The sequence below is a fragment of the Nerophis lumbriciformis genome, linkage group LG01 (assembly GCF_033978685.3).
Source record: "Nerophis lumbriciformis linkage group LG01, RoL_Nlum_v2.1, whole genome shotgun sequence".
NCBI lineage: Eukaryota > Metazoa > Chordata > Actinopteri > Syngnathiformes > Syngnathidae > Nerophis > Nerophis lumbriciformis.
The window spans coordinates 43,338,060-43,365,555 of record NC_084548.2 but is presented as its reverse complement, the minus strand read 5'-3'; the positions used below and the strand labels follow the sequence as shown (position 1 = coordinate 43,365,555).

At 38.7% G+C, this 27,496-nt stretch overlaps 1 protein-coding gene across 1 annotated transcript in view; it reads left to right on the top strand.

Annotated features, from left to right (window-relative positions):
* The first annotated feature begins 2,836 nt into the window (after positions 1 to 2,836).
* pip4k2ca (phosphatidylinositol-5-phosphate 4-kinase, type II, gamma a) overlaps positions 2,837 to 27,496 on the top strand; it is a 36,323-nt gene continuing 11,663 nt past the window's right edge. The window contains exons 1-6 of the mRNA XM_061982541.1: positions 2,837 to 3,372; positions 4,499 to 4,596; positions 5,909 to 6,005; positions 7,044 to 7,193; positions 17,981 to 18,127; positions 18,217 to 18,255. Of these exons, the coding sequence (XP_061838525.1) occupies positions 3,214 to 3,372; positions 4,499 to 4,596; positions 5,909 to 6,005; positions 7,044 to 7,193; positions 17,981 to 18,127; positions 18,217 to 18,255 (690 nt within the window). The 5' untranslated portion in view covers positions 2,837 to 3,213. The remainder of the gene's footprint in view (positions 3,373 to 4,498; positions 4,597 to 5,908; positions 6,006 to 7,043; positions 7,194 to 17,980; positions 18,128 to 18,216; positions 18,256 to 27,496) is intronic.

Below are 27,496 nucleotides of genomic sequence, written 5' to 3'. Positions count from 1 at the left end.
ATGTAAAGCGCTTTGAGTCACTAGAGAAAAGTGCTATATAAATATAATTCACTTCACATTTACCCTATCAAAACAGCTTGAGAAAAATGAAGAAAAAACATCATTTTCAAACCTGCTAAGCTATCATATGTTATGTCAAAGGTAAAATGAACAGATCTTTAGCTCCTACGATGAGAAAGGACATCTGGGGTGAAGAAAGTGTGCAGTCGAGTTATAGTTTGTAGCCAACATCTACATCACAGTACGATGCAGGTTTGAATCATTGTTGAAGCATCACTGTGTGGAGTTTGCATGTTCTCTCCATACTTGCGTATTTTTTTCTGGATACCCCGCCTTCCTGCCACATCCCAAAAACATGCATGTTAGGTTAATTGGAGGCTGTAAATTGTCTAAAGTTGTGAATGTGAGTTTTAATGGTTGTTTGCATCTAACTTGTCATTGACAGGTGGCCAGTTCAGTATGAGCCGGCTTGCCCCAAGTATGCTAGGATAAGCTCTAGTTTACCCACGACCCTAATGAGGACATGCAGAATGATTATGATGAGAATGATAATCACCATCAAAGAATCAAATGTCCTATGTATGCAAAATGGCAGGGTTTTTTTTTTTTTTTCAAGAGTGCGGCAGACCTCCACTGGGAGGCACCATAAGACTTAGTTGGTCAGAGCAGCTTAAGAGAAATAAAGAAAACAACTATTTTTTAAACCTGTCAAGTTACAGACAAAATTCATGTCTGGGGTGATCAGAAAACTCCACGACAGTCAGTTGTTCGGGCAGTAGGCAAGGCCTCAACCAATTGATTACGTTTACTGTTAAGACAAATGTACTCAAAGAACCTAAGAGGCATCTAGTGGCTCCTTGTCTTACTGCAAGTATTCCCATAGATATAAGAAGAAGAAAAACTAAGTGTTGATAACACGTTGAAAACAAAAAGTAACATTATTGAATCTAACTTCCATGCTTCCCAGTTAAAATTTTAATTTATACTTACATTTTAATGAATATCAGTCTTTTTTTCTGAAGGAGGCTTTTTTTAAATTGCAAACAGTCGATCCAACTTCAAAACATGTCAAGACTCTTTCTCAAACCAATCACACACGTTTCCGGCTTCCAAATAAAAGCTTTACGCCATACATCCGGTTTAATTACATTTACAAACTAAAAATGTCTTACATTACGATCATGCTTTAATTGTCAATTGGGATGGGCAGCGGATCCGGTACTTTTTTGGCACTGACTGACCGAAACAAGCCAGTAGTACCGGGCACCGATTCCCGTAAGATCCTGTAGTGTCATTTTTAAAAAATAAACCTTTATTTATAATATGCAACATTTACATGTAATAAAAAAATAATAATAATCAAAACAAGTACAGAAACAGTACAACAACCGTACAAAACATCACCAGGGGGTTGTAAACTCAATAAAGTAACTAAAATAGAATGCAAAATATATATATGTAACAAAATGTAAAGCCATAGGCTCACACAAGTTACGTAAACAATCCACATTTGGAACACATCATCATAGTGTTCACAGCTTTTTGGTTGTTAGGTAAAGAGTGTTTAAAAGTAGAGTTCTAATTATTTTATAAAGGCACAAAACAACAGGTCGGGTATTGAGAAACTTACATTTATGAATATAAAACTTAGCCAATGAGGTTGCAAAGGTAAAATTCCTTTTCATTTTTTTAATGAATTTCAGTCTACAGAAGTCGTCTAGGGTCCCAACCTTTTTGTAGCTGCGGACCGGTCAACGCTTGAAAATTTGTCCCACGGACCGGGGGCCGGGGGGTTATGGTATTTTTATTTTTATTTTTTATTTTTGTCATAAAGAAATACAATCATGTGTGCTTACGTTACGGAGTGTATCCCTGTAGACTGTATTGATCTATATTGATATATAATATATATATTGTGTTTTTATGTTGATTTAATTAATAAATAAATAAATAAATAAAATAAAAAAAATATTTTTTTATTTTTTTATTTCTTGTGCGGCCCGGTGTTGTATCGAAATCTGTTACCCATCGGATGTACCGAAATCTGTTACCCATCGGAATTTGTAACTCCAGGGGGCGATGTTCCCATGACGTTTGTTTGATGGTTAAAAGGCAAGCCCAAAGAGGAGGAGAAGAAGAACGCTTGCGTAAATGGCGTAAACTATCCTTAATGCTGAAACGTCAGTTGTCAGAATTTCAGCATTAATAACAATGGACTCATACTATAATGAAAGTAAGTCATTGATTTCCAGAATATGTGTAATTTATTAATGCTGAAATTCTGACAACTGACGTTTCATTCCATAATAGCTTTTAATCCGGAAAATATATGTGTGTGAGAGAGAATCAACAGCTGATACAATGGACTCATACTATAATGAATGCAAGTCATTGATTTCCAGAATATGTGTAATTTATTAATGCTGAAATTCTGACAACTGACGTTTCAGCAATAAGGATAGTTTACGCCATTTACGCAAGCGTTCTTCTTCTCCTCCTCTTTGGGCTTGCCGTTTAACCATCAAACAAACGCCATGGGAACATCGCCCCCTGGAGTTACAAATTCCGATGGGTAACAGATTTCGGTACAACACCGGTACCAATCTGTCCACGGACCCGGTGGTTGGGGATCACTGGTCCACCACGTAACACTTCCGCAAAGTGCACCATTCACTTCCGCGTTGCTTCAACAACAAAAACGCCTTTCTTTTGTTTCAAACTTGGCGTTTATACATTTGATCAGCACTGTGGAAAATATTTGACTGGAGTTATGTAACTGAGTGGAGTTGCAATGATTTTTTTATTTATTTTTTTTACATACTACTGATGTACAGTATTTGAGTGATTGTACCCGCCCACATTTGATTCACTGACCGACTTGGAAGGTTTTCTTTGGTCGCTGCTCCTCTCAGTCAAAAAGTCACCACGTGGTTGATAATAACATCGCTGGTCTGGAGGGGGCGGTGATAGGCCGTGTCAACCATTATTATTTCCACGGTCTTGTCAAGCACGGTTCAAGTTGACGAATGGGCCATCCATATAGCGCTTCAAAACGGCTCTGTTATTGTAACACATTCCGAGCTCAAAAGGTAACTTTTGGTAGTATTGGGAAGATTAGACCCGGCTGGCTGAGCAACAGCTAGCCTCCATTCAAGAAGAAGTGGAAGCAGCTCTCACGACTCTGACGGAGAGAAAGCCCGCCTGTTGGTGGTCATGGCTTCGGTCGGTAACGCGGCGGCCACCTCCAGTCCTATGGTCGTCCTAGCGCCTAAGACTAAGACGAAAAAGAAGCACTTCGTTCAGCAGAAGCTCAAAGTGCTTCGAGCCAGCGACCCTGTCCAAAGTGTCTTTATGTGGGGCGTTAATCACTCGGTGAGTCGGCGGAAGCTAACGTGCTAACGTTGTGTACGAATGTATTTTGCCCTGCCACACCAGTTAGCATAATTAGCTACACCGCTAGCAGGTTATCCTAAAGTAGGTCAGGGTGTCGCCGCAAAGTTTTGAAGAGATACACGATTTTTGGTCTTAAATGTGCAACATGCTGTTTAAAAATGCTGTAAAATTGTGTTATTGTTTGTTTTGAAATTAAATTAGTTTATTTCGGTCATATAATCAACCATTTTGTGTGAACAATTTAACAGCACAGGTTATACATACTACCAATCATTTACATACACACACACACAAAAGAAAGAATGACCGAAAAAAGGAAAAGGCTGAAGCCAAGGCGTATATTTGCCTATTCTATAGATTCACTGAAAATTAGATTGCCTGGAACATCAACGTTCAGAAAATCTATTGGATGAAAGTAAGTTTCTATATTATATCATTTTCCATTATTTCAACTTTCAAGGCTTTCTTAAACCTTAACAAATAACTACATGTCTTCAACTCATCACTGAGCTTGTTCCACCATTTAACTCCTAAAACTGAAATTTGTATTTTATATTCGTTCTTACTATACATATTTCAAAAATCAATATCCCCCGTAAATTATAGTTTTCTCCTTAATTTAAATAACCTAAGAATACAAGCTGGAAGGCTGTTGTTCTATACTCGGAACATAATTTCCGTTGTTTTTAAAAACACAATATCTGATCATTTTAACACATTAGAACTTATGAATAATGGATTGGTAGGTTCATCGTAGCATGCTTTGTGTATTATACTAATTACCCTTTTTTTGGAGTTGAATTTTTGGGTCTATGTTTGTTTTATAAACATTTCCCCAAACTTCAACACAATTTGTTAAATATGGAAAAATATTGTTTGTTTTGACAGAAGAGTGTTGGTGACAATAGTTTTTTAGCATTGTTAGTCAACAAATCACATGACAGTCATAATAACATGAGATATTACGCTGTTTTGATCTAAAAAAATGCTATTACAATATATGTCAGTGTTTTGTTGTTAAATACGCCAAACCTGCTCAATTTTATTGAAAGGTAACTGACGCGTTTGGTTTATCTAATAACTGAGATGTCCTATCTTTCTACAGATTAACGACCTCAACCAGGTGCCAGTTCCTGTCATGTTACTCCCTGATGACTTTAAGGCCAACACTAAGATTAAAGTTAATAATCACCTCTTTAACAAGTAAGTGTTGAGTTGTCGACAATTAAAATAAATTAAATTACAATTGTTGAAACTATAACTGATGGTATGGTGTTGACTTGCCTGATGTCTGTGCAGGAAGTGTGGGTTAAATGTTTATAAATAGCTGGTATTCCGGCATGTGATTTCTTCCTAGAAGTCAATACCGGTGGTGGTCAACAAAGCTAAGATGACTGTTGTACAGCAAGCAGCGCACAAACTATTTGAGTACAAAATAGGCTTAAGTCTTCCTGCAAAAAGCAGATATGAGCAAAAAATCTAACTATGCAATGGAATAGATCCCTATACTTGGTCAAAAAAAGATTTGTTGAGTGTTATCATGGATTATACGTCGGTCACATTCTCAGACATATCAAGCTATTGTGCTCCAGACGCCGTTCTACACGACAAAACAGATGGAAACTTGGAAAAGTATAAAAGTCTACAACTTCCTTGTGTGTGGCTGGGTCAAAGAAATTGGTATCAAGACTCTCCCGGATATATATGCAGTTTTTGCTCGGATATGGTTGCATTTCATGATTTAACTTCGCGTCTACTGATGTTTGTTGCTGTGCACGCGCCATTTACGAGTAGCGTGTTCCCCCCCGTCTTTGTAGACAAGTTATAGATGTCAACATTGTGTCTGTGCTAAAAGATTCATTTGTGATTGCTGCCTTTGGTAAAAGCCTAACTCTTAGGTTTTGCTCACATTTTCTTTTATTTAGATTTGCCGAGTTGGTGCTTTTCAAAACAAGAAATACAAATAATATCAAGATAATGCTTAAATGGGAAATAATAAACGTTAAAAGCATATAAACAAACCTTTAACAACGTGATCACTGAAAATTCATGCATTCTTCGACTCTGCTCCCTTGGACTGGAGTGTGTGCTGCTTTTCTCGTTTTTTTAAATCTTGCACTCTTCTTCCCTTTTAAATTACCTCTTGAGGAACTCTAAAGAAACGTTTATCCTTTTTGTGATTTAAATGATTCGTACAGTCGAAAACAACACAAGCATTGGGCATTTTTTCTTAGAGAAAGACTAATAGGCACTTAATACCCATTGAAAACAGCTAGATTGACCACCACGCATATTCATTGGGCGGGACGTGAGCCGGACGAGGCTTCAGTAACATTCCAGCAATATGTGCCCAATGAGGCTGTGATTGACTGGTATAGTCTGTCTTGCAGTCTGTCTTAAAAACTGAAGTCAGCATGGGATAGGTTCCAGCTATACCCACGACCCCGAACAAGATAAGCAGTAGAAAATAGAAGAATGGATGGTCAATTGTTAACTTTTTTCTCTCTTGGTGTAGAGAAAATCTTCCTGGACATTTTAAATTTAAGGAATACTGTCCTCAAGTCTTCAGAAATCTGAGGGAGAGATTCGGTATTGAAGATCTGGACTACCAGGTAGGCAAACAACATCATTATCATTGTCTGATTTAATGTAAAATTTGGCAAGTCCGTTGGAAGTCTTTTCAAAAGTTACAACTCTGCCAAATATAGTTGAGAAATAACCCTTTATAATTGGTAGCAAATCACATCATTTTCTGGACATTCTCATATGAAAATGTTGTTTATTTTATTTCATAGTTATAGACAATGTCAAACCTAATTGTCACTATAGGGAGTGATGGGTATTCAGTTATATATTTTCGAAGGTATGTATTTGGGCTCATATTAAAAGGAATAGATTTAGTTGACCAATTTGAATTGGAATTGTTTATGTATTGTTCGTTGGAGCCATTATTATTACTAAATTTAATCTGGGAAACTTGTTTTGAATAATTATAATAATTTTTAGTGTAATCAGAGAAGTATTATACCTACCATTTATTCAGTATTTTATTTGTTTAGTTTAGATGCTTAGCTAACAACATGTATTTGTTTTCCAATGGGTACTGTCCTTTTAAGAGTGGGTGGGCTGATTGCTGCAGTGGGGACCAGGTCTGGATAAATGTGGCTTGTTTGGCACATTTGATTGAGTGTCACAGTTTTTCTGACCATGTAAGTCATGTATCGTGTATTTTGTATACAAGTAGATTGCGTTGTTGCATTTGTTACCTTTTGTGTGACATTGAATGTGGACTATTGTAAGCAGGACTGTTGGCCACAATAGAAGAAAATAAGAACTTTGGTGATTTTTTTTTAGTTAAAATAAATGTACAGCACTGCAACTGGCATGCTGAGAACTTTATTGGAACACACGTCAGCCACAGACTTCTCTTACTATGAAAATAATTTGAAGTGCTTTTACTGGGAAAACCCTACATTCATTATGGTTGCAAACTATAAAAATGTGTAAGTAAGAAATCGGCATCCTTGTTAGTGACTCACCATCAGCTTTACTGTTCAAATGTAGACCAACTCAAAGACATTTTCTTGTTAAATTAATCTTATGTTTGAATTTAAAGGACTGACTAGTTGTCTTTATTCCAAACATCTCAGGTGTCATTGACTCGCAGCCCTCCTATAAGGAGCGTTGATGACCGTGGAGAGGGTCTGCTCCTTAACTCCTATGACCGCACATTGATTGTCAAGCAAATCTCCAGTGAGGATGTAGCAGATATGCACAGCATCCTGTCGGAGTATCACCAGGTGAGCTGTTAGCCTCTCCTTTCTGTCTGAATGTCCATCCGTCAAACAAATAGAATTAGGGATGTCAAAATTAACAAGTTAACTCATGGGATTAATCACAAATATTATCACTTTATGGAGTTTGCATTTGCACCTGGTTGATTGGCAACACTAAATTGGTCCTAGTGTGTGAATGTGAGTGTGAATGTTGTCTATCTGTGTTGGCGACTTGTCCAAGGTATACACCGCCTTCCGCCTGAATGCAGCTGAGATAGGCTCCAGCACCCTCCGTGACCCCAAAAGAGACAAGCGGTAGAAAATGGATGGATGGATTATCACATTAATCATGCAAATTGATCGTACAAACCTTTTTACCTTAACTGCTACACGGTTAGTGATCAGATCAATGCATAAGTCAGTACAAAAATGAGTGAAGAGACTCAGACGAGTATGCTCGCTGACCAATTTCACTCCAAAATACAGCCTGAAAGAACTTTAGATACAACTGTCACCAAGTTTTGTGCAAATAAACGACATGCATTCATGTGGAACGTTTAAAAAAAATTCCTGGAAGACAATCTGACAATAAAATCACATGTGTATACAATTATTGGAGTCTTTTCTTCAGCTAATTTCAATTATGTAAGCGAGTAATCAATCACTTGTGATTAATGATGATTAATCCAAATTCCAAAATGTGAATAATCTGATTAAACAAAATAACCATTTGACAACCCTAAATAGAATACACATTTCAAAAAATTACATATATACATACAATTCTGTCCATGTCATAGGTTGTACTCGTCTTGGGATGAGCTCCCACATATAACAGCAAAACACACCTATTCCTAACATACCGGTACTCTAATGCAGAGATTCTCAAATTGTGGTACGTGTACCACTAGTTGTACACGGGCTCCATCTAGTGGTATGCAAAATAATCACTTAATTAAATATTCAAACACAGTGTTACTGTTCAAACTGTGTGTAATGTTACAGTCCCCAAAAATATTTAACAGAATTGTTAATTGAAACCTTGGCCTTGTTTTTAATGAATTTTTAGGCTTACTATGCTACTGTATTTTACTGTTGGTCATTATGGTTGTACTTGGAGAGCCAAATGTTTGCTGAGGTGGTACTCGGTGAAAAAAGTTTGAGAAGCACTGCTCTAATGCAATACTTTTTCACTTGTGTTTTTATAAATTTGAACATGGAATTGACGTGATACAGGATCAGTATCAGTAAAAGGAAACATTATTTTGAAGTAGGACCTTGCTGTTATGGGTAATGCAGCAAAATATGTGGCTATATTCAGAATTTTCAATGACAATGATGTCACTTATTAGCTAAGGCCTGTCTGGGTGGTCTCTAGCCATGGTATAGCGGAAGCAAAAGCCACTCATCTCTACTGTCTGCTACATGTCCTACTTTTTTCCATCTGTAACCTTCGGCCTTTCAGCAGCTAAAAAAAGCTTTTGTCAAAGAGATTTTCCAAATGTGCGCATGCCAAAGGCTGTTTCTACGTTTCTACCATATGTATGGGGAATTGACCCAAATATGATAATTTAAATTTCCACAGGAGCATTCAGTGAGAAATGAGTGAAATATATTGTGAAACTCCCTCCAAACAGCACAGACACAATGGCTTTCTTGAACTGATTTATTTGAAGGCTTCTTTTCTCTTCAAATTAATCGTGAAAACTGAAATAAAATAAAGCACGTTACAAATGTAAAAATAACAACATGCACAGCATGTGGATCAAACATTTTACCGAAGTAAATACAAACAGAAATGACAAACAAATGCCTCGTTGGCCTGCATGCTTCTTTTAGGAGGAAATTGTGATCTTCAGGCTCTTATAGCCCAAACGGTTAGAGTCCTTATGACACTTTTTAGTCTTGGTGACAGTCAGTCTGTCAGAGTTTGTAGGACGCGAACCCCAAGATGCAGAGAAGGCGGAAGGCGTTATACGGGAAAACAGGATTTAATGTTCGAAATAAAGTAAAAACACAAACTAGGAACAGGCAAAATGGAAACAGGAACCAGAAAACAGAAAAACTGGAAATAGCAAACGGCTAACAGGATCTGGCTAACAGGAAAACAAGAAGCTAGGAGAAACCAACCGTAAATAGCTATAAGGAACAGCTTACCGCTATGACGACAAGGACAGGTAGACACTACAATGACATCGGCAATGACAATCAGGTAGTGATGACAATGATCCAGCAGTGACTGGAGGGTGGGGCAGGTATAAATAGCAGCTGGCTGATTGACACCAGGTGTGGCCAGGTGCCAATCAGCCACAGCTGAGGGGACACAGCACTCAGGGAGACAAGTAGGAAATAAAGACAAAATAAAAGTGCTGGACAGAAAACTAAGACAAACTCAGAGAAAAAACTAAAACACAGTCAAACTGTCAGGGACAAGCCTGACACAGTCTCTCTCTTTCTGCCTTTACATTGCATCAAAAATGTTTACTCATACCCGGAAGTAGCTTCCTTACATCAGACGACAGACCAAACGAGACACTTCAAAATAAAAGTATGCCCACAAACTTAATAAAAAGGCATGACATTACATTTTTAACCATAGTAACTTAAATATAGCCTTCTTATAAACTTTTATGCATTTTAAATTAAATTCCCTTTTATGAACTTAACTTATTATTCTGTTTTTAGAGAAATAAAACAAATTATAATAATTATTAGTAGCAACAGTTACATATTGAATATTGTATTTAACATTTGATATTTGGTCTAAAAAATGAAGGTTCATAATAGAACTAGTTGAAGAAAGAACCCTATACCCCGGATTTCCACTGGATGCATAACGGCAGTAGAACGGCGACAGATTTGTTCCGTTTCTATTCAAGTCAATATGATCAGTTTATGCCACTGCAGAACGGCACCAACATGGCAGTGCCATTGCGCATTCCTGCGCTAAATATAGGCAGAGCTTCTTTATTTGCCAATGACCGCAACACATTTGTTCAAGTTCGCTAGGATCTGCATGTGTCAGCACTTTGTATGTGTCAGTACTTTCAAGTCCAAGTCCATGGTTCTTGCCTGGAAAATTGTGGCGTGCCATCTTCGGGTTGATGAGGAGATCCTGCCCCAAGTGGAGGAGTTCAAGTACCTCGGGGCCGTGTTCACAAGAGTGAGGGAAGAGTGGATCCTGAGATCGACAGGCGACTCGGTTCAGCGTCTGCAGTGATGCGGACCCTGTATTGGTCCGTCGTAGTGGAGAAGGAGCTTTGCCGAAAGGCAAAGCTCTCAATTTACCGGTCGCTCTACGTCCCTATCCTCACCTATGGTCATGAGCTTTGGGTTATGACCAAAAGGACAAGATCAAGGGTACAAGCGGCCAAAATGAGTTTCCTTCGTCAGGTGGCGGGGCTCTCCCTTAGAGATGGGGTGAGAAACTCTGATTGGGGAGGAGCTCAGAGTAAAGCCGCTGCTCCTTCACCTCAAGAAGAGCAAGATGAGGTGGTTCGGGCATCTGGTCAGAATGCCCCCCGAACGCCTCCCTGGGGAGGTGTTTAGGGCGTGTCCCACTGGTAGGAAACCACGGGGAAGACCCAGGACACGGTGGAGAGACAATGTCTCCCAGCTGGACTGGGAACGCCTCGGGATCCCCCGGGAAGAGCTGGACGAAATAGCTGGGGAGAGGAAAGTCTGGGCTTCTCTGCTTAGCCTGTTTCTTTCCCGGATGGATGCTTGTGTTGAACAGGAAATTATGCATAAAAACAAAATAAACTATCACTTCCGCCCGAGTACAGCTGGGATAGGCTGCAGCCCCCCAGAGACCCTGAGAGGGACAAGCGGTAGAAAATGGATGAATGGAGGTTTACTTTCAAAATATAATACTCGTTTTCAAGGCGGATCGTGTTTTACTCTTTGAAAACCTAATGGGCGGTGTCGGAAATGAAGTCAACTTGTCAAAGGTTTTCAGACGCAATTTCATCTCTTTGACACAAATGGATGAGGACATGCTGACTCTGGCGGTTCAAAATTAAAAAATCATTTACAAGCATATCCCAGGCAGCTATATGGGGATATGGAGACCTGTGTCAAATACAAACTGATACGGGGCCGGGAAAGCTTGGGAGTGGTTGGTGTGTGTGTCTGTGCAACAGAATAAACTGTTTGTGGTTTGCATTACTACAACTCCTCTTATCACGTGATTTTTGTGAGATTTCGTAAAAGTCTGCGCAATTTTGCTGCAGGACAGAGTGGCAACAGAACGCCAGTGGGTATTGCCATATTGCGGATGGCGGCCCTGTTCCATGGCTGTGCCGTTCAGCATCCAGTGGAAATCCGGGCTTAGAATTGTTGGCAGATCACAACATTTTACTGAAGTTCTCATACAATAAGTTTATTTCATTCCGCAGTTGTAGATAATGCCAAACCTAATTGATAATTTGAGGAGAAGTGGGTAATCAATTATTTATATGATTTTCTCAAAACCAATATTTTGGTACCGGTACCAAAATATATTTTGATACTTTTCAAAATAAAGAGGACCACAATAAAATGTCATTATTATTATTTTAACATAAAATATTATGATACATTAAACATACATTTATTATCGCAATCAAATAACAATTTTGGCATTAAATAATTATCTTTTAGTAAGGCATGGCAAGGTAAGTATATTTTTAGAGCACAATTTGTACACAAGGCAATTCAAAGTGATTTAGTAGTAAATAAGCAAACAAAGGCTCCTGGCTGCTGACTTATGCAGTAACATGTATTATTTTGTCCAAATTATGAGGGACGAGCAGTAGAAATTGGATGGATTATTACTCTACTTCTTCATGTACTGTTAAAGGGGAACATTATCACAATTTCAGAAGGGTTAAAACCATTAAAAATCAGTTCCCAGGCTTATTTTATTTTTCGAAGTTTTTTTCAAAATTTTACCCATCACGCAATATCCCTAAAAAAGCTTAACCATCGTTATATACACCCGTCCATTTTCCTGTGACGTCACATAGTGATGCCAACACAAACAAACATAGCGCATAGAACAGCAAGCTATAGCGACATTAGCTCGGATTCAGACTCGGATTTCAGCGGCTTAAGCGATTCAACAGATTACGCATGTTTTGAAACGGATGGTTGTAGTGTGGAGGCAGGTAGAGAAAACGAAATTGAAGAAGAAACTGAAGCTATTGAGCCATATCGGTTTGAACCGTATGAAAGCGAAACCGACGAAAACGACACGACAGCCAGCGACACGGGAGAAAGCGAAGACGAATTCGGCGATCGCCTTCTAACCAACGATTGGTATGTGTTTGTTTGGCATTAAAGGAAACTAACAACTATGAACTAGGTTTACAGCATATGAAATACATTTGGCAACAACATGCACTTTGAGAGTGCACACAGCCCAATTTTCATCAATTAATATATTCTGTAGACATACCCTCATCCGCTCTCTTTTCCTGAAAGCTGATCTGTCCAGTTTTGGAGTTGATGTCAGCAGGCCAGGGAAGCTAGGGTCGATATTCTTCTCTTGATCATCTTTGGTGGCATAATGGACGGTGTGAGCCAAGACATCCAGGGGGTTTAGCTCGCTTGTCTGCGGGAACAAACTGCCGCCATTGCTTGCCGTGTTACCGAGGTCCTTTGTCCCTGAATTGCTCAAACACTCCGGCAGATTCAATGGAGGTCTGGCGGCAGATTTCTTTGACTTTATCGTTGGAAATGCATCTGCTTTGAGTGTCGCAGGATATCCACACATTCTTGCCATCTCTGTCGTAGCATAGCATTCGTCGGTAAAGTGTGCGGAACAAACGTCCAATTTCTTGCCACTTTCGCATCTTTGGGCCACTGGTGCAACTTGAATCCGTCCCTGTTCGTGTTGTTACACCCTCCGACAACACACCGACGAGGCATGATGTCTCCAAGGTACGAAAAACAGTCGAAAAAACGGAAAATAACAGAGCTGATTTGACTCGGTGTTTGAGAAAATGGCGGATTGCTTCCTGATGTGACGTCACAACGCTCTGAGAACGAATATTAGAAAGGCGTTTAATTCGCCAAAATTCACCCATTTAGAGTTCGGAAATCGGTTAAAAAAATATATGGTCTTTTTTCTGCAACATCAAGGTATATATTGACGCTTACATAGGTCTGGTGATAATGTTCCCCTTTAATATATGCTTACTTTGTTTTAACATGTTCTGTCTACACTTCTGTTAATATGTAATAAGCACTTATTTTTATTCTGTTTGGATACTTTACGTTAGTTTTAGATTATACTACTCATTTTGGTATCATTCCAATACCAAGTAGTTACAGGGTCATAAATTAGTCATAATTAAAGTTCTACTCTGTCCATGGACGTATTTCCTAAGTTTATAAACAATATTGCCCCAGGTGTGCAGGTTGACCGGGCTTGGGAGAACATCGTACACCGATTGAAATAGGAACTTTGTGCGCAGAGGTTCAGCTTTCCAGAAGTTCTGCATGCTTCGACCTTGTCCACGCCCCTTGCTTGGACATGCTGACCATGTTGCTGCGACGTTCTTCTTCCAACTCTGCTCGGAGCCTGTCTGGGACCAGTTGGCGCTTCTCCTTGCAGCAGGCCCGGTCGTATCGTGGCTTAGGAAAGCTACCAAGGCCTGCCCTACCTATTCCCACAGTACCCACCAAAGTCTTGTGCATTAGCCGTGCCCCCGCTCTACTTACGGCTTCTTGTGCCTGCCAATTCTTACCAGTCTTAACAACAATTCCTGCTGAGGTAACCTTGACATCTGCGCAGTCCGTGTACATTAACACCTTGCTGGCGTGGGTGATTTTGAATTGCTCCGAGAGGCCACTGAGAGGGTGATGCAGCTTGGTGGATTGGCCATATAGGGAAATGCTGCTCAAGGACCTGACTGAGGAACTGGCTGATGGTCCTCTCTAGTGCCTCTACCATTTTCAATGGTACCTAATAGATTACCACAGGCTACAGTATTCTGGGCAGGATTCCATACTGGTAGATCCAGGCCTTGGAACTTTCCAGGGAGTTCAGATTTGTCGACGACTGTAAGCCAAGACGAAAGGTTGCTCTTGGTCTGCTACAAAGCCGCTGCATCCTTCAGGGAGCGGTCAAACATTTTGCCCAGGCTCTTAACGGGCCTTTCGGTTACCGTTGGAATCTTAGTCCCTCCAATTGTAAAGCAAAAGTGATCGGCCACTTTACCTTTTTTCAAGACTAAAGACCTGGACTTAGCTGGCTTGAAGCTCATCCTTGCCCATGTGACGAGCCGTTCAAGCCCCTGAAGGACCCACCTGCACCCAGGCACGGATGTGGTCATCACTGTCAAGTCATCCATAAAGGCTCTTATGGGGGGCTGTCAGGTCCCAGATCTTGATTTTGGCCTTCTGCATTCAACCTCTGCCGAGTTGACTATCATGTTCATGGCCAAAGAGAATTGTGACACCGAGATTGTACAGCCGGTGATTATGCCCCTCTCCAGGCGATGCCAGGCAGATGTTACTTGGCTTGAGGAGACTCTTGCGCTAAAATCATTGTAATAGTCCATGCTGAGGTTGTAGATCTTCATAAGAACGTGGTGTCTTGTCAGTGCTGTTTTTACAAGTTTGTGCGGAATCAAACCATAAGCGTTGGTTAGGTCAAGCCAGAGAGTTGCCAAATCTCCTTTGCTTTCCCTTGCCTCCTAGATCAATTACGTCACCACTCCTGTATGCTTCAGGCACCCAGGCACTCCAGGAATTCCCCCCTTCTGGGCAGAGGTGTCTATGTAAGCGTTCTTCAAGAGGAACTCAGTTAGCCTTTAGGACACAATCTTAAAGAAAATCTTGCCCTCAACGCTAAACAGGGAAATTATGCGGAACTGCTCGCTACTGGTGTTCTCTTTCTTTGGGATCCAAACGCCTTCAGCATGTCTACACTGACTTGCGACTCTTCCTCTCCGCTATACCGCCTCCAGAATCTTCCACAGACGTTTGAGGAGCCGTGGACACTGCTTTTAGACCTCGAAGGGTACACCACTGTGGCCGGTAACCAAACAAGATCTTGCAGCTTTTACACCTTCCTTTACTTCTGCCAGGGTGGGCTCATCACTGTTGAATTGGGAGACCGGTCCTGGAGGTGTCACCAGTGCCTTGCAAGGGCCAAGCTTCTGGTCTCTTGCAGTGTCACTGAAGGTGGCATTGAGATGATGGTCGATCTCTTCAAGCAAGCAAGGCGGCCACTTCGCTTTTGGTCCAGTAGCCTCTTAGTGAAGGTGAAGGAGTTGCCAATGAAGGGGCATTGCTTCAAGCCCTTACCTTTAGTGGTGTTCAAAGTGTTGTCAAACGACAAAAGAGTATCGCTTAGCTGTGTTTTCTCAGCGCTTAAAGAAGTGATCAAGTTTGGGTTGCACGCTTCTGGTGGTTTTCTGCACGCTGTAGTAATGCACACTCCCTGGTTTTTTCACTTTTATTATGTACCTCTACTTGCTAAATATAGCGTCAAAGTCTCTAAAGTGCCACATAGATCATTTCTGCTACATCTTAGTGTCTGGCAAACCAGGCATGTGTAATGTGTGTTGTGAAGCAAAATTACTGTACGCCGCACCTACCGTTATGCTACTTTGTCACAGTTCCCTAGTAAATTGTTATTGAGTGAAGGAGAACCAGAAGCGCACAAATCAGCATTTGTTACAGGCTTCGACAAATAAGTCAATATATGGAAACACTGCTTAATTTATTTAAGACAGCAGGCGTTCGTATGCTCATTCACTCAAAATTGACTTGGCTCGCCGGGGGGAAAAGTATTATTTCAGTATTAGGTAGGGGTGTAACGGTACACACAAATTTCGGTTCGGTACGTACCTCGGTTTAGAGGTCACGGTTCGGTTCATTTTCGGTACAGTAAGAAAACAACAAAATATACATTTTTTGGTTATTTATTTACCAAATTTGTAAACAATGGCTTTATCCTTTTAACATTGGGAACACTATAATAATTCTGCCCACGTTAATCAACATTAAACTGTCTCTAGTTGTTGCTCAGATTAAATAAAATGACAAAACTTTTCTTCTACATATATAAAGTGCAACATTAAACAGTTTCAACTCAACTCATCATGCTTAATTTATTACAGCATTTGGGAAGCCTGTAGTTGATTTTTATTATGTAAATGTTATTTTTATCAACATGTGATAGCAGGGACCCTGCCATTCAGAACTAGGCTGCTCCATTGCTAATAAAATGACAAAACTTTTCTTGTACATATAAAAAGTGCAACATTAAACACTTTTAAGTCAACTCATCATGCTTAATTTATTACAGCATTTGGGAAGCCTGTAGTTGATTTTTATTATGTAAATGTTATTTTTATCAACATGTGATAGCAGGGACCCTGCCATTCAAAACTAGGCTGCTCCATTGCTAATGATTAATGTAACTATAGCTGAAAAAAATAGTACAATAGCAATAGGAGAGACTATTCATCCCTAAACACCATGGAGTTCATGTAGGCTTTTTGATGCAGTTACATTATTATATCAACTATCAGAGACAGAAACTCTTCATTTAACATAATGTCCTTTTTTGCTGCTTCAACACAGCTCAATCAACACAGAAAAAGGTAAAGTGAAATAACAGACAGACAGGGCTTTGCTGTCCATAACACACACACACATACACCGCAAAGTGAGCTAAGGTTACGCTAAAAGCGAATTAGCCTTCACCTCAAGCCAGGACTGCGAGCGAGCTGAGCTGCAGTTTATATTTCCAGAACGTCAACGGGCTCATAGTGATGTTACTAGTAGTTGACTGGGAGGTGTTTATTATAATTTGGGGAGAGTCCGCTGCCTGATGCTTACCTGCTAAACGCTAAGCACTGACTACATGCGCTCTGAATACGCACTGCTGATTGGCTGTTACCACTCTGAATAAGCACTGCTGATTGGCTGTACCGCTCTGTATGTAACCGATCAGATGGTTGTGTGGGTGGGACAATGCTGGGTGCTGTGTAGAGTACTGACAGAGACAGGCAGAAGGAAGCGGAGCAGCTTGTTAAGACTTTCGCTTAGCTTAATATGTTTGTGTGGAAACTCGTTTGGTACACCTCCGAAACCCCATACCGAAACGGTTCAATACAAATACACGTACCGTTACACCCCTAGTATTAGGTACTGACGATACTGAAAACAATTGGTACAAAGTATCAATACTTTTGACAACCCTAGTTCCCATGCAGGAACAAAATAAACAAGTAAAATCATGTTTTTGTGTTGAAGACATAACCCCTTGTTTATGATCAGCTTGTTTTAATCCTTTGGAGTTTGAACACATTTTTGCATGGCTAATTGGAAGAAATAGGCCTGACTTGTTGGAGTGTGTTGCCAGCAGTTACACAACCCACACACAACTGGGCAGGAGAGGTATAATGGCAGTTCTGTTCATTTTTTTCACCTACTGTGAATGAAGTCATAATGTGTGTAGCTTCTAGGTTCTTGTATTAGTCTTTACACTTTAGGGGCAGTTGTTTGGCGTTCGTTATATTGACCTGTATTAACTGCATCAGTTTTTTCTTGTCACAGACTATAGCCACCTTAACGGCACAGAGATTTTCCTGGAGATTGCGTAACAACATTTAAGTTTCTTTTAATATTTGTATTTCAATAAAGGGTGAAATGGGAAGGTTTGAAAATGTCATAAAAACGCAAACGCTATTTATTACATTTAATTGTCAGGATGCTTACAACAAAGGATGAGAGGTCATCCTGAAGTTTAGGATGTAAACTTCCCCAAAATGACCACTAAGGTTGTATAACTTTGTTTCCACCCCTCCTAGCACATAGTGAAGTGTCACGGTAGCACCCTGCTGCCACAGTTCTTGGGAATGTACCGGGTCAGCGTGGAGAGTGAGGAGACCTACCTGATTGTCATGAGGAACATGTTCAGCCACAGACTGGTGGTACACAGGAAATATGACCTGAAGGTGAGGGAAACTCTGCTGCTGCTGACATATCTTTTTTAGTCTAAAACAATGTGGAAATAAATTGTGGTCTTTTTTTGTTTTCTCTGCAGGGTTCTATGGTGGATCGTGAAGCAAGCGACAAAGAACGGGTAAAATATGCTACTCATCTTTTGAACTTTTTATTTTACAGTTACTGTGTTGCACGTGTTGTTTTGTAAATCGTTACACACATTACTTTTCCCCACTGTGTCTCTTATTGAACATTTCAAAGCAGTTTTAACTAAACCAGTGGCAAACAGCCTACCATTTCAATTATAGATGCAGTGATTTGTGAACAAATATAAACAACAAAAGTTGTCGTCAAAGAGGTTATCACTCGTGTTTTTCCAGACAGAAACATGTCAGCATAGCTACATACTTGCAACAACATCGCAGGTGAAAACTTGTTAAGTGTGGCAACAGTTTCTAACATTCATGATACTTATTCTTGGTAAAGAAATGCCTTTGGGGATGATAATTAACAAGTAATGGGTAAAATAAGTACAAATATACCGTATTTTTCCGATTATAAATCGCAGTTTTTTTCATAGTTTGGGGTGCGACGTATACTCCGGAGCGACTTATGTGTGAAATTATTAACACATTACCGTAAAATATCAAATAATATTATTTATCTAATTCACGGAAGAGACGAAGCAAATGTCAGCAATCGTCACACACACGTCAGCAATCGTCACACACAACTCAACCAATAAGATTTTGGCGGGGGAGGATCATGGCAGAAGTGCATTGTGGGTCATGGGATGCTAACTGCTTTATGCTACTACCGTAGCTATTAAAATGGATCATTTCAACATTAGCGGTAACTTATAAAAACTGAGAAGGGCTGAACAAAAATGGCACCGAAAAGGAAATCATATACTGCAGATTACAAGCTGGACGTAGTGAAATATGCAGCAGAAAACGGCGATCGAGCAGCAGAAAGAAAGGACGCTAGCGGCGCATACCAGGAGCGACAACGAGGAAGAAGAGTTCATCGGATTTAGCGATCAGGAGTGACAGATTGTTTGGTAAACGTATAGCATGTTATATACTGTATGTCAGTGGTTCTCAACCTTTTTTCAGTGATGTACCCCCTGTGAACATTTTTTTAATTCAAGTACCCCCTAATCAGAGCAAAGCATTTTTGGTTGAAAAAAAGAGATAAGGAAGTAAAATACAACACTATGTCATCAGTTTCTGATTTATTAAATTGTATAACAGTGCAAAATATTGCTCATTTGTAGTGGTCTTTCTTGAACTATTTGGAAAAAAAGATATAAAAATAACTAAAAAGTTGTTGAAAAATAAACAAGTGATTCAATTATAAATAAAGATTTCTACACATAGAAGTAATCATCAACTTAAAGTGCCCTCTTTGGGGATTGTAATAGAGATCCATCTGGATTGATGAACTTAATTCTAAACATTTATTCACAAAAAAAGAAATCTTTAACATCAATATTTATGGAACATGTCCACAAAAAATCTAGCTGTCAACACTGAATATTGCATTGTTGCATTGTAATGAATGGAATAGCCTACTTGATTTGATGTTCAGTTTATGAACTTACATTCATATTTTGTTGAAGTATTATTCAATAAATATAATTATAAAGGATTTTTGAATTGTTGCTATTTTTAGAATATTTAAAAAAAAATCTCACGTACCCCTTGGCATACCTTCAAGTACCCCAAGGGGTACGCGTACCCCCATTTGAGAACCACTGCTGTATGTTATAGTTATTTGAATGACTCTTACCATAATATGTTTCGTTAACATACCAGGCACGTTCTCAGTTGGTTTTTTATGCGTCATATAACGTACACTTATTTAGCCTGTTGTTCACTATTCTTTATTTATTTTAAATTGCCTTTCAAACGTCTATTCTTGGTGTTGGATTTTATCAAATAAATTTCCCCCAAAAATGCGATTTATACTCGAGTGCGACGTATATGTTTTTTTCCTTCTTTATTATGCATTTTCGGCCGGTGCGACGTATACTCCGGAACGACTTATAATCCGAAAAATACGGTGAGTAAAATATGTATGTTCCCACAAGCATGTTTTGTCATGTTTATTAATCATTATTTTTGTTATATTTTTTTATTATTATTTTTGTATTGTTTATTCATTTATAGATGGGGTGTAGTTATTCCACTTTTTTTCTTTTTTTGAGTTTGGATACCTGTATTTTTGTTTTTGGTCAAGTCTATGTATATTTGTGTGTGCGCGAGCGTGCGTATAATGTCGCAAACCTGTCTTTCTTTGCGTGTTAGCTTGAAAAATTACTAATCTAATCTATGGGCGGCATGGCGTAGTGGGTAGAGCGGCCCTGCCAGAAACCTGAGGGTTGCAGGTTCGCTCTCCGCCTCTTGACATCCAAATCGCTGTCGTTGTGTCCTTGGGCAGGACACTTCACCCTTGCCCCCGGTGCTGCTCACACTGGTGAATGAATGATGAATAAACGATAGATGGTGGTCGGAGCGGCCGTAGGCGCAAACTGGCAGCCTCGCTTCCGTCAGTCTACCCCAGGGCAGCTGTGGCTACAAATGTAGCTTACCACCACCAGGTGTGAATGAATGATGGGTTTCCACTTCTCTGTGAGCGCTTTGAGTATCTAACAATAGAAAAGCGCGATATAAAATCTAATCTATTATTATTATTATTTTAATCTGGTCTTTTGGGTTGTCAAGTGGTGCAATTACTGAACAGCGTGCCGAGGACATTGAATTCGCACTGTATGGGTATTTTAGTTTATTTACAGGCAATGTCGCCCATGGGGTACAACAACAATTGTAGTAGAGTAAGTGGCCTTGCTTCTGCTATACTGTCTTTAAAAGTAACAACAATTCAGTAAAGTGATTTCGAGATATTAGCTTTAGCCTACTTACTGTTGCGTAGATGTCTGGATGGTTAGCCTGCAGACTGCGCTTAAAAGAGAACTGCACTTTTTTGGAATTTTGCCTATCGTTCACAATTGTTTTTTTGCATTCTAAATATTAAATTAATGCGATCAAAAGTTTGCTTACCGGTACATTGGAGCCTATTGGAGCTGCGCAAATCCACCTACTTAGCCCTTGAAAAAACATTCCAACACCTCCATCAAGGTTTTATATACATGATGTACGGTAAGTATATATGTAATGTTGTATCGGGCACATTTTTAATATTTACGATTTTTTTATTATTTTAGGCATACGTGGCGCATTATTTAAAAAAAAAACCAAAAAAACACCAAGAGTGTTTTCGTGTTGTTCTGGCCATTTCCGAGTCCTAAATGGCTGTCAAAATGTACCAACTTGTCGTAATACCTAATCAGACTTCTTCTGTCCAGGTGAGATGCATGATTTATGATTTAGAACACAGATGTCAAACTCAAGGCCCGGGGCCCAGATCTGGCCCGCCACATAATTTTATGTGGCCCGCGAAAGCCTGGAAGTAATATGCTTAAGTAAAGTACTTTTATCTTTTTTATTAGATGTAATTATTCTTTCCGCTGTGACATAAAAAAATACATGTACTGCATGCAAATGCATACATTTATATCTAATATTAGATAATAATGTAACAAATATTATATTATCATAAATTATTTTTTTTCTTTGAATGAAAATGAACACTCAAATCTGATGAATCTGTAATAATGTTGTTCATGTTAATATTGTAATAGTAGTTGCATTTGTATGAATTTAGGTTGTAAAGTAGTTATAATCTGTTGCAATAATGAACTATTAGTTTCGGGTTTCCTAATAAACCTTCTATCTATTTTATACCTAGCGGGGTTGCGGGGGGGCTGAAGCCTATCACAGCTGCACAGAAGGCAGGGTAGACCCTAGACATGTAGCCACCTCATCGCAGGCCAACACAGTTGTAACAAATATAATATACATTACAACCTTCTTTTATTAAAATAAACAAAAAAATATCTGATTGACTTTTTTATAATTTCAGAGCAAGTTATCCATTAAATTGTACTTTGTAAAAATTACAATACATTTTACGGGGGGAAAAACTGCTCAGTCGCCAGAATTTTACAGTTAAAAAAACATGGTTCTGTTCTTCCATTTATAATACACCATCAAAACAACAAGCGTATGTTTTACGTAAAAAAAAAACTGGCCGCATATTGCCAGAATTTTGCCATAAAAAACAGTGGTACCATTTTGCCATTTACAGTAATATGCTGTAAAAACACAGTCAATTTAATGATGAAACTCTGGCGACTGAGCTGCCAGTGTAAAGATTTTTTTATTTTTTTTTATACAGAGTACAGGTATGTAAAAATATATAATGATCAACTGCATATGCAATTGTATAATAATATCATGAGGCGAATCCTGATACATCTATATTCATTTATTACTCACTGTTGCAAGCAACCCTCAATAGACAGCCATAACTGCGATGTGGCCCTCAGTGAAAATGAGTTTGACACTCCTGATCTAGAATAAACTTCCAGGGAGCAAGGAAGCAGCAGACCACTCTATGTAAACATAGGAACATACGGTAGTGATCACGGCGCCACTAATATAGTTTATCTGCATTTTCGCTTATAATAAAAATATCATTAATACTTGGTTAATATTGAAATCATGAAATGTAAATTGAGTATTGTTGCCAGTTTTTGAATGGTTATTAATTGGATTTTATGGGTGAAATAGAGGAGCTCCCATTGGCTGCGCTGTAAGGTGACTTTTATTTACGTTTATTTGCTATTTCGAATGCATTTTAAAAAAATCCATCCGTCATCATGTCTTTCATAATGATTGTGAACGGTACGCAAAATTCCCCCAAAAATGCAGTTCCCCTTTAAAGTTGGTTGTATTTTACCGGAGAAAATTTAACCACAAGGTTTATGTATCTTGATGTCTATTGCGGCAAAAATAAACTATTATTGTTGTAAATATTAGTTTCTACTGAAGCACTTTAAAGATTTACTTAAATGAGAAGTGTGTAACAAATAAAATCTATGATTAATATGCATTACTTCTGGCGCGCGCTATGTCCTACTCTGTTCTGCAGAGGTGGGACCAAGTCATTGCTTTGCAAGTCACAAGTAAGTCTCAAGTCTTTACCCTCAAGTCTCGAGTCAAGTCCCGAGTCAAGACAGGGCAAGTCCGAGTCAAGTCCAAAGTCAAGACTGGAAAGTCTCAAGTCAAGTCCCAAGTCCTGCATTTTGAGTTTCGAGTCCTTTCAAGTCATTTAACCACAGACTAATATATTTACACAGATTGTGTATGCTTTTAAAACGCTGTATTTATTTATTAAAACAAGTGCATTTGAAATTGCAGGGAAAAAGATAGTGCTGACATTGCACTTCAAAATAGCACTATTAACCAGTCATTTTAAACATGTAACTCATTCCTTTACAGAATAAACACATTTGAAAAAAAAAACAAGTGCAACTGTACTTATTTGCACAAAAGTGTTAACATTGTATTTCCATGGCATATTGCATTGTAACTAGTTCCACAGCAGTTTCTATCCTGTTCTTACCTTATCTCATTGATCTCATCTCATACTGTATGTGTGTTTATGTGTGCGTACACATGAAAAACATAACAAATATATGAACATAACAATGAACAGAGTTGTACTTTTTAGATGTCAGGACCCTATGCAATATGTACACATATTCTTAATATAGTATACATTTTAACTGACCTTTATTTGACTATGTTTGTCTTTTTGTAGGTGGCTAAAATATGCGGTGCTGCTGACTGCCGTCTAACGTTACGTTACTGTGTGTGATACATTGACTAACGTAATGTTACTGTGTGTGATACATTGACTAACGTTACGTTACTGTGTGTGCTACATTGACTAACGTAACGTTATGTATAGGTACCTCATGAAACCCTGCTTAAAAAAAAATCACTTGACAAAAAGTATGAATAAGGTAGCAAACTGCAGTGGATGCAACAGATTGCCGTGTTTGCAATGACGTTATAACCATAGACATCTTATAAGTAGACGCACCATTGGTTGCTGTGACGTGAGCAATTTGGCCGCCATCTTGAAGTGGTGATGAGGAGCCGGCGAGCAGCCGAAACTGACAGATGACAGGTAGAAAACAAAGATGGTGGTGTTCACCGTTTTCCTGCTCAAATGAGCGGACTGTTGAAAATAGGAATCGGGGGATTACTTTTCACAAGTGAGATTTAACATTAACGTACTATTGGTTGTATTTTATGAAAATAATATTACCACAGAGTTGAGAAGGATCAAAGATCTTCAATATTTGTATGTGAAAATCACAAAGAAATCTTCTGGGGGAGGATGACGCCCCTACAGGGGTTTGGTTTACAAACTTTCAGCCCCACCTAAAACAAAATTCACCAGCCGCCACTGATTATGATGCATTCTCATTTTAGGCAAAGTATAAGACAATACTTTCTTAACAGTATAATTGTAACCAGGAATCAGTCTTCAAGTAACAATATTCAAATACTAACATTGTTGGGTTGAACAGAATTTGGTTTTATTCTGAATCCAGTGAAACAGATTGGTGGTTTTAGCTGATATGAAGACTTTCAGGTGTTTATATATGTTTAAGTATTTGGCAGACGCTTTTATCCAAAGCGACTTACCGGTACATAAAATAATACATATAAAACAATCACTGCAAACATTATCATTTAAGGGAAGAATGTAATAGAAAATATCAATACAAAGTGTCAAGACAGAATAAACTCTCTGCTGCTGAAGCAACAGAGATACAGTCTATAGGTCCCTAAGATATATAGATATCTAATGTATTCATACATTGTTTATGTAGGATACACACATATGTATATATAACCTAATCATATTGTTTCTTCAATTTAAAAATAGATTACCGTTTTTTTCCCCCTTCTCTGGGATTATATTCCCAGTTTTGATCTCGGACGTCTGGTCATTTATAGTGTATAAGAATATTATATTACTGTTAAGCAAACTATGAATAATAAAACACGCCAAAACATGTGTCTGTTATCATGGCTACACGTATGACAAAAAAGGGGGTGAAAATCAGTCGTATTCAGTGAGGTAAAATGAATTAAATGCGCTGACAGTTCATTGCTTCTGCCAAATTAATTGCACTGAGTGGAGCGGATCACCACTCCAAGATGGCGGCCACGCGCCTCGTCTGCGCCAGTAGGCAGTAGCGCTCGATGCTGCGTCTACTTATAAGATGTCTATGGTTATAACGTTAGCAGTGAGTTTGCAGCCTCACTGATTTAACTACACAGCAAATAAAAGTCACGTTACTTAGCCAATAAACGTTATCTTACATTCAAAACTTACCCTTCTTTGTGCAACTTCAAATGTCGAACGAAGTTGGAAGTTGTTGCGTCTCCGTCTGTAATATTCGAACTGCGTGATTTGCATACCGCAATTCGTTTTTTGTTGACCAAGTCGTAGTTTTTATACCCGAACGAAACCAACTTTAACATAATTGTTTATCACTGGCACGTTGTTGGACAACTCTTCCTCATTGGTTGTCCTGCAATTTGATTGGATGAATGTTGTGTGATGAAAACAACGTATATCTAATTTGATTGGCTGTTGTACTGACAGCACACCAGCTGACAGGAATAACACGCTGATAGACAGACGAAGAAAATGAAAAATACGGAGCGCTCCCAAATAACTTTTTAAGCTTTGGATTTTGGGGAAAGTGGCAAGTCATGTCAAGTCATGTCAAGTCAAAAGGCTCAAGTCCAAGTGAAGTCACAAGTCATTGATGTTAAAGTCTAAGTCGAGTTGCAAGTCTCTTCACATTTTGTCAAGTCGAGTCTAAAGTCATCAAATTCATGACTCGAGTCTGACTCGAGTCCAAGTCATGTGACTCGAGTCCACACCTCTGCTGTTCTGCGATACTTGAGCGCTCCATAAAAACTAGGCATGTAATAGTTTTGTTGGTATTGCGGTTTAAAAGTCTTCACAATAATGCTGTGACTTGTGATAGTATCAAACAAAAACTTGATGTGTAGTTTTTTTCTGGCACTTTAGCGTCGGCCGGGTCTGAAAATAAACTACATCTTCCGAAATCCTCTGCGCACCGCGGGGCCATCAAGGTGGCAGGCGTGGAATGCCTTAAGCAAGAAGTGAAGTGTGGTCGTAGTAAATGAGAAGAATAGTTTTTCTCTATAACCGTTTCAGTTATGTTGCTAACAAACAAATCCTGGCGAAAACGTATCCTCTGTGGTGGAGGTAAAAAAGTCTGCGTTCTGCAAAGCAAGGCGCACTACTTTCATCTCAAGCATTTCCAAGGCGACAGAGTGGATGGATTCCATCCAGCTACACTCAGGCAAAAGGCAGTGTACACCCTGGACAAATTGCCACCTCTTAAATCATCACCAAGAAAATATATTTGAAGCCAAACCTCAGTTTTTGAGGTATTTACATTATTAAAAGTTAAATTGTTTATGAACTTTTCTGAGAAACAGCATTTTTCCAACTGATATAAACATGTCCACAGTGGAGGGCACTGCTTCTCAGAAAGTAAAAGTTGAAAGACACTAAACTGAACATTATTGTTTTACACAATGTTATACACATTGTCATTTTAAAAACATCAACTGTAAGTTTTTTTTCAATATTTCCTTGAAACAGTGGATGTCCCTGCACAATTCTTTGCACTTAGAAATACATGTTTTGAAGTATGATTAGAGCATTTTAACATTATGTTTGTGTTCGATTACAGTAAGTGTGTTTATCCTAAACATTCCTGGCACTTCATTTTACACACTAACATTTTCAAATCTTTTTTTTTTGACATATTCCATAATAACATCGTACCGTGGTCTTTATACCATGAGATTTTGATACCATTACTCTATTTTTCTCTGAGGAAGGATCCATCATCTTTAGATTCAATGTGCAAATTTGAATGTCATAGTTGCTCAGATTGTAATGTGTTTATATAAGTTTAGATTGGGGTATGTTGTTTTTTAACTGGGAAAGACATTTGTCTCCTGTTTTCATGTTAGCATTTAAAGTACCAATAGAGTGGAAAAACAAGTTGACTTTATATGCTTATTTGTGTCTCATACATTCATATCCAATTGTATTTGCAATCCACAAAGTATGTGAAAACACTGTTTAAACATCACAAAATGTCAGCCATTTTGAATATTTTGCTCCGATTACCTTCGTTAAGTTCCGTAGATTGTTTAGATCAGTCATACTGGAAATATGCAAACATTTGAAAGAGATGTACTGTTTATCATTCACAATCCTTATGTAAGACAACAACACATATGCTTGGCTTTTTTTATACTTTTGAAATCGTAAATAAGTAGCTAGCAATTGAGTCAACAGATCGAGGGTCTTCTGTTGCGCTCATTATACTCACTAAAAAC